At 36.1% G+C, this 8,934-nt stretch overlaps 1 protein-coding gene across 1 annotated transcript; it reads right to left on the bottom strand.

The window, feature by feature from the left end:
* Nucleotides 1–266: 266 nt before the first annotated feature.
* On the bottom strand, nt 267–1,346 carry bdkrb1 (bradykinin receptor B1; the record flags this gene model as incomplete). The annotated part of the gene is made up of 1 exon (XM_079632176.1): nt 267–1,346. The coding sequence occupies one exon, from the start codon at nt 1,344–1,346 to the stop codon at nt 267–269; it is 1,080 nt and encodes a 359-aa protein (XP_079488302.1).
* Between the last annotated feature and the right edge of the window lie 7,588 nt (nt 1,347–8,934).

Genomic DNA, 8,934 nt, shown 5'->3' with positions numbered 1-8,934 from the left:
GTGAAATCAGTGGGAAAAAAAATAGGCTACTGTATTATACACACACATATATATTTTTTAGATATGCCATTTTACACACACACACACACACACACACACACACACACACACACACACACACACACACACACACACACACACACACACACACACACACACACACACACACACACACACACACACACACACACACACACACACACACACACACACACACCATAATTGCAACAATATTGGAGCCACTGTGAACTTGTAAAAATCCCGAACTACTTTTTCTCGTGCAACACAACAGGCTTGATTTGATTGACAGTTGTCGTAGACGTTACAACCGTCCGCTGCAGAGCATTCACATCCGAGGAGTGTTTTCTTCTGTTGTAGATGCTGTTGACTTTCCTCCTGAAATAGTTTCCAGAGCAAACGTAGAGCGCCGGATTCAGGCAGCTGTTTGAGAACGCCAAGTACACGGAAAACTGGTGTCCAATATTCAGAAAGTGGTTCCACTCGTCCTCATCCAACACGTTCAGATCACAGAGTAGATCGATGAAAGTTACGAAGTGAAACGGACCCCAGCAGACGAGGAAGAACAGGGTGACGGCGCACACCAGGATTGTAGCCTTCCTATCGTTTCTGTCTTCACAGTTAGCGTTGTCTCTCCTTCGCTTCAAGGCTCGGACGATATTGACACAGCAGAATGTGATGATCAGGAACGGCAGAGCAAAGCCCACCAGGTTTAGCTGCATATAATGAGCCACTCTCCAACTTCTGCTGGGATAATCCAGTGTGCATTCGACGGCTTGGTGAGCCGGAATGTCTTCCAGTTTTCGCATCAAGGCAGTCGGGAAACCCATTCCCACACCGAACAGCCAAAGAACAACACAAATGAGCTTAGCGTAGCGTTTCCGCCGCAGCCATCGAGCCTTCATGGTCAAGACGAGCGCTAGGTAGCGGTCCACGTTCACCATGACCAGCATGTAGATGCTGGTGTACATGTTGACGTTGATGGAGAGGTTGACGACTTTGCACAGGAATTCCCCATAAGTCCACATGAAATAGTTCAGGATGTTCATGGCCCAAAAAGGCAGACAGACTAGAAGCATAAGGTCAGCCAGTGCCAGATTACCGAGGTAGATCTCCGGGACGGACCATCGGCTTCCCTGGAGCAGGAACACTAGCAATACGAACAAATTTCCCAGAATTCCCGTCAAGCACACGATGAAGATGTACGGTGGAATAATGGCGTAGACTAGTTGCCACTCTGTTGAGTTGAAAAAATCCATGTATGATGGAGTGACGGATGCATTTGGAGGCGGAAGTGTCGCCATCGACACGAGGTTTTCTGGCTGCATCCTGAACTCCCTGCAGAACACACATCTCGTTTACTTTGGGGTCAAATGTGAATTATGCTTTGAATTCATTTTAATCACATTGGCTACAAGTCATTTTAACAATTTTGAAAAAATCTTTATTGTTGAATCTTATATGTGACCCTGGACCACAAAACATGTCGCACGGGTATATCTGTGGCAATAGCCAACTAATACATTGTATGGGTCAAAATTATATAAAAATCATTAGGATATTAAGTAAAGATCATGTTTCATGAAGATATTTTGTACATTTCTTACCGTAAATATATAAAACATGTTTTTTTGTGAGTGAATGCAGCACAAACGTGAACATAAATGCACAACTTTAAAGATCATTTTCTCAATGTTTTACTCCAAATCTTTTTATTGGTTTATGATTTTCTCAACGTTTTGATTTTTTTGCACCCTCAGATTCCAGTTTTTCAAATCTAGACCAAATATTGTCCTATCCTAACAAACCACACATCAATGGAAAGCTTATTTATTCAGCTTTCAGATGATGTATACATCTCAATTTCAAAAAATGACCCATGTGACTGGTTTTGGGGTCTAGGGTCACATATATGAAATCCAATTTTTAATATAGGGCTGTGATGTAGTTAATCTGGTTAATTTCTTCCTCTTTTTAATTTTTTTCTGGCTAGTAGAAGTTATGAATAGCCGGTAACTTAAAAATGTTGTAGCCAAATTGGCCGGTGGGTGAAAAAGTTTATTTCAAACCCTGTTTGGGTTCAAATTTGAAACCTATTAATATTATGCATTGAATTCATTTTAATCACATTGGCTACAAGTCATTTAAACAATTTTGAAAAAATATTTATTGTTGAGTCTCATATAACTTTAAAAAAAATCTTTAAGGAAAACCTACTTCTGATGCACATTAGTATCAATTCTAGTTTAATGTGTCTTTCTGTAGTTCTGAACTGACATTACACTGAAAAATATTGGTGTAGGATTGACTAATTTCACTCAGAAATTGCTTGTAAATTTCACAAATAATTGTGAAGAAATGGCAAGTAACCCTTTGAATAAAATATGAAATTAAGTTGAAAGACTGGATAGTATGTTCTTGTAAAACATGCTCTAATAATCATTATTTATCTTTTTTACAGTGTAGAAATTTGGTCTTATCCATTTTTGTCATTCAAAAAAAAAGAAAGAAAAAAGATTTGCATGTTCTCAGGTACACACATAAAATATATATTTTTTTTAGCAAGTGATTTATTATTTATTGTTTTTATTTAAAAAATATTTACTTATTTTTGACATTTGTATGATTTTGTCAATCATTAGCTTTTTTGTTTTTTAATCAGTACATAAATCCCAATTTGGGAAACTGATTTATCGTTTAATAATGCAGTTGTTTTGAGACTGATTTATTATTTGATTTTTTTAAAAGCATTTTCATTTTAATTATGTTAGGAAAAAACTTCCACACTGCACAAACAATTTACAATGCATGCAAACAAAGCATTTCATGAAAGTTTGTTTTTTGTTTGAAATCAAACAAAATGTCTTCATTGAAAAGCATTGTGTCTATGCCTGATCTAATGCAATGAATGATGTTCACATAGCCTAATTGCGCGACAAAATCATCCAAGCCACTTTAAATCATAAGATAATCTATGACTTTACTTACCTTTCCACCAGGAGTAGGTTTGTTTGCGAGTGGAATGATATTCCTCACTTTATCCTCCCGATCTCCGTGTTCTCGCTGAAGGAATGTCCAGTGAGAGACGGAGAACGGCTCTGTCTATACGAACACATTCCTCCACAGTCGTCGAGCTCCTGGTGTCGTGAGAATCTGTTTATACTTCAGACTTCGTCTTCCATAGTTGAGCACACAAACAGTATTAACACACTGAAGAGAGATAGATGAAGACTTCAGGGAAATGCAAACACAACGTCTGTGGGCCAAAACTCTGGATATTGTGCTTGATTTATTTGCGGATTGGTTTGTTTCCTTGTTAGAAAGTATTAGGCGTACTTCACATATTAATAATAGAAAATATAACACTAAAATGACAAAAAGTTGGGCAGTTGCGAAGTCAAGTAGTGTTACGCTATTCTAATCTATTTTTATTATACACAGTTTTTATGAGATCATATTAATTGAGAGATTAAATATTTGTACTTCTGTAAAAATATCCATCTTTCTGTAAAAGATAGATAGATAGATATATATATATATAGATAGATAGATAGATAGATAGATAGATGGAAGGACGGACGACGGACGGACGGACGGATAGATAGGCAGACAGACAGACAGACAGACAGATGGATAGATAAATAGACAGATAGACAGACAGACAGACAGACAGATGGATAGATAAATAGATAGATGGATGGATGGATGGATGGACGGACGGACGGACGGACGGACAGACAGACGGATAGACAGACAGACAGACAGACAGACGGATAGATAGACAGACAGACAGACAGATGGATAGATAAATAGACAGATAGATAGACAGACAGACAGACAGACAGACAGATAGATGGATAGATAAATAGATAGATAGATAAATGGATGGATGGATGGATAGATAGATAAATAGACAGACAGATAGATGGATGGATGGATGGATGGAAAGATAGAGTGGTATAAAGTTTCAGCTGTTCTACCCTGTAAAATACTTTTGTAATGCAACTCTTCTACCAGCAGAGGTCGATATGAGATCTTCTTCAGAGAGAGAGAGAGAGAGAGAGAGAGAGAGAGAGAGAGAGAGAGAGAGAGAGAGAGAGAGAAAGAGAGAGAGGCATCATATAAGGCATCAGAGATTAATTGTAATTTGGCAGACAAATGTTACAGACAGCGACAGAATGGCTCACATATTTAAAGTGTGATGGCCAAAAAATGATTTAATCTGTGTGATGAGATTTAGTTTAGTGCTTCTGTGACGACGGTATCACATTTTCACGTTGCGATAATTGCTGAAGCTTTTATCACAGTATACAGTATTATCACGAACGATATTGAAATAAGTTGCAAAAAAAGTGTTGTTGTACTATAACAGGTTTAATAACTTTTTCTTGTAACTAAAAGAACTGAACATTTAAATACAATATAAAGCAATACACAAAAATGTAAATAAACAAATGTTTCAAGCAGATTAAAGTAAAATATACTGAGTCTGACTGAAGTAAATGTATATGCAGACGGTTTGATAGCCTACTTTTGCAGAGTATATGCACTGAACAACTAAATGAAGGTAATACCCATAATGCCTAGCACTGAAAAATGTATTTTTGTGTGTTTGGTTAAAGCATTAGGAGGTTTTGTATTTAGGGTTTGTCGGTTATTCATTAATATTACTAGGCTATTATTATTTTGTATTATATGTAATTAATATTCACATTTCTGTTTTATTTTAAAATGTGTTTTGATAGGGTGGTAGGGTTTGACCATTAGGATGGTTAGTGTTGCTTTTGGTTATTTTTCATAAATCCTCTGAATAGGCTTATTGGATATAATAACAGCATTATACATTAATACACATTTGGACGTGTTGTGAATCATGCATCTGGATGAAAGATCCTGAGATTACGGAGTCTCATGACCACAGTTGTTTTATGTCATGAAGTTAAAGTAGTAGTTCATTAAACATCTATTTAACAAACTCTTCATGACTATTCATACGCTCTTTCTGGGGAAGCTTGAATGAATTTAGAAAAGTTAAAGCGTTGGCAGCACAACTACTTAAGTTGAGTGAACTTAGAAATGCTTTGCACAGCTGGTTGCTTAATTTTTTTCAAGATAACTTATTTAGTTTACAGTTGCAGAGTGTTGTTTAATGCGAAGCTCAAGTGGATTTTGTTGGGGAGGAAAACTGTTAGAATGATCCAGAATGAGAAATTATTTCATTATTTAAATTACCTGAATATATTTGAGATGTTTTATATTTTGAGAACAGAAATATGCCCACAAAAAAAAGGTAAAAATGCCTCTGAAAATCAATTCCAGGGGACGTACAAATGCTTTCAAGCTCTGGAAATGCAGCCAAGAGATGTTATTTTTAAAGCCAGAGGTTTTGTTTAAAAGACTATGATGAATTTATACCACTCATTTACAAAAATATATGCTTTATTTGAGGGAATGCTGACAGATTACGGGACAGGCACCCACACCACACACATGCTGTGTTACCGACCACAGTCTTCTTGAAAACATGTCTGAGGTATCACGGGGAAAACATTATTTGGGACGGTGTTATTCATAGACGCACAGAGAAACGGGTGAAGAGTCATTACTGGAAAGTCTGTCGCACATTCTTTAATTTGACCAACCAGTCATTTTCTGACCCTGGAAACAGACGCTGGAAAAAGAGGAACATCATTGCTGGAGTGTCTGTCTGATATTTTACAGGCATTACACAGACATAAAGTTGTATTTCATAAGGATAACACTGCTTTTAAAAACTTTTTTTGCCACATTTTTCAGTTTTTTGGTCACTCTTTAGTTTAGGGTCCAATTCTCAGTATTAACTACGACTTTTGTCTCATAGTAAAGTGTCTACTTTCATGTTTCAAATAACTTTTGTGAAAATAAAATGACAAAATATGAGTTAAATAATAAACATAAAATTTGAGAAAACATCTCAAAACATAAAATGAAAAATACACACCTTTTAAAATGAGTAATAACATAACCTTTAAAAAAACGGTGTAGGATTAAGAGATGTATAATATGTGCATAAGGCACTAATATGTGCTTTATAAGTTCTAATAAACAGCCAATATCCTAGTAATATGCATGCAAAGCAACTAGTTAATGGTGAGAACTGGACCCTAAACTAAAGTGTTACCCAGATTTTTAGCATTCTACAGCATTAGGCAAGGCAAGGCAAGGCAAGGCAAGTTTATTTATATAGCACATTTCATACACAGTGGTAATTCAAAGTGCTTTACATAGAAGAAATAAAAATAAAAATAATTACATAGATAATAAAAGAAATAAGAACTTATTTCATTAAAGAAATGTACAACGTTTTAAAATAAGTAACACTACATACATCAAAACTGACATATTTATCAAACATTTGCCTATGAATGCATATTGTATATAATGGTGTTAATATGTTGTGAATGTCTTTGATTGATGAGAGCTGTGATCTTAGAACCGTTTTCTTCTGTGTAAAGGCCTGAATGCACGACTACACGATTTATGTCCTGATTTGCAGTCTAGATTAGTCAACAATAGTTGCTGAAGGTTTCCACAAGTTTCCAGATATTAGGCTTTTTAGACTATGATTCCATCCTGTCGGAGGATATCAAAAAATATTTGATATTTTGAGCTGATTTTAGAACATATGTGACCCTGGATCACAAAACCAGTCACATGTCGCACGGGTATTTTTGTGGCAATAGCCAACTATACATTGTATGGGTCAATTTTATAGATAATTTTTTTTAATGCCAAAAATTATTAGGATATTAAGTAAAGATCATGTTCCATGAAGATATTTAGTAAATTTCCTACCGTAAATATATAAAACTTGTATTTTTGTGAGTGAATGCAGCACAATCGTGAACATAAATGCACAACTTTAAAGGACATTTTCTCAATGTTTTTTGCTCCTCAGATTCCAGATTTTCAATAGTTGTGTCTCGGGCCAAATATTGTTCTATCATAACAATGGAAAGCTTATTTATTCAGCTTTCATGTGATGTATTAATCTCAATTTTAAAAAATTGACCCATGTGACTGGCTTTGTGGTCCAGGGTCACATATTTTGAAGTGTCTACCAGTGTTGCAGTAAAAAAACAATACAATTAAGTAAATTAACACGCGTAACAAATGATGTGACTCCTCAGCACAGATAAAACCACTGACTGCACCACTCAACTCTAATTCCTATTGTAATCTGTGGAGTCCATAGTATAGTGACCGCATCTATTCACCCCAGACTGTGGGCACTTGACTTGTTTTTTCTGCTGTGATTCAGCACACAGAGTCGCTACTGCGCTCATCTCCTGCACATCCATGTTCGTTTCATCTGTCATGTGCCTCCTCACAACGAGCCGTGTGTTTCTGTGTGAGTTTGTTGCAAATTATTTAAAAGTAATTTAGGGCGTTTTCACACCTGAAAGTCCACACCAAGGTCCGAACCAAAGTTCATGTTTTGATACATTTTATACATTCGCTTTTGGTTTCACATTGCAATTATGCGAGCGCATTAATTAAAGAACTTTACATGACATACTTGCGTCTTCACTGTAAACCCGAATAAGTTGGCAGAACTCAAAGCATTTAATGCAATCAATTGCCTCAAATTTTTTTAAGTTATGAAATTCAAAGTTTAAGAAAGCAGAACCAGCAGATTTTTATTTTGTACTTAAACATTTCAAGTTAAGAACAATTAAAATGTTTGAGTACTCTATTAGTATAAACTTAGTTAGCTTTAACAAGCTAATCTGCTAACATACTTGCTAACATATTAGCAATAGTGTGTTATACAGAAGCACTTGCTGTATGAGTGCAACAATATAAAGGTATTATTTCCTCTTAAATCAATCTCATGCTCCACTCGTCACCATGATGTAACTATCCTAACACCAACATTAACAGAACAACTTCTAAATTAGCATAACAAAACATGAATCACTACTAAATCTCCCACTTAACGTTAATCTTGCACAAAAAAAACCCCATATTATATTACACTTAATTTTAGCATTTACTCTCCATTACGAGTGCCATCGGCAAAGCATGCTGGGAAATAGACATCCCAGCCGTTTCAATGAAACTTAAGTTCGTCTAAATTAAAAGAAATAGTTTCATAAAACTCAAAACAATGAAGCAGTTCAGTTTACTTAAAATATATCAGTTCTGTGAACTTGAAAGAAAAAGAAAGTGCTAAATACTCATAAAAGTTAATTTGACTGAACTAATTAGTTTAATTTAAGTTTGTCCAACTCAAACCAATGAACTATTTTGAGCGTTAGGGTTTACAGTGTTGTCGTCATCATCTATGTGGGCTGCATCTTGACATTGATTGGTTTGTAAACGGACGTGCGTCGGACGTCAGTGTGTTGTCAAATCCGCAGGTAACTTTGACAACAATGAATGAACAGACACATATCGTTGAAACTATACTGTTATTATTACGGCATTACTGCCAGCAGCACCAACTATACGCGATGCTAGTTCAAATTCGCCAAATGACCATCCTCGTCGTGCAAAAATTTTCTCGTCGCTGGCAAGAAACAATATTTTTCCTGCCATCGGAACCACCGGGTCTTCCTGTAAATGCTCTGAAAGTCCAAACCATACAGAAAATGCGTTCACACTAGAAACTAACCAAACCTTTGTTCAGTTTGATCCGGACCGAGACTACCTGGCTTCATCGGACCAAATGTCGTCTGTTTGGTGCGGACCGTGGTTTGGGGAGGTTTCACACCTGTCATTTTGATTCGGATTAAACTGAAAAGTCCAAAAATCCGGACCAAACAAGGTAGGAGTGAAAAGACCCTAAGTGTTTGATGCCCAGTTTTTTCTCTGTAACCGCTTACAAAGTCAGCAAGTCTATAATGCAGGGCTCCAGACTAACTTTTTTCCCTA

Source organism: Phoxinus phoxinus (assembly GCF_949152265.1).
Source record: "Phoxinus phoxinus genome assembly, chromosome: 13".
Taxonomy (NCBI): domain Eukaryota; kingdom Metazoa; phylum Chordata; class Actinopteri; order Cypriniformes; family Leuciscidae; genus Phoxinus; species Phoxinus phoxinus.
The sequence above is the reverse complement of the archived record's forward strand: the minus strand, read 5'-3'. Positions and strand labels throughout refer to the sequence as shown.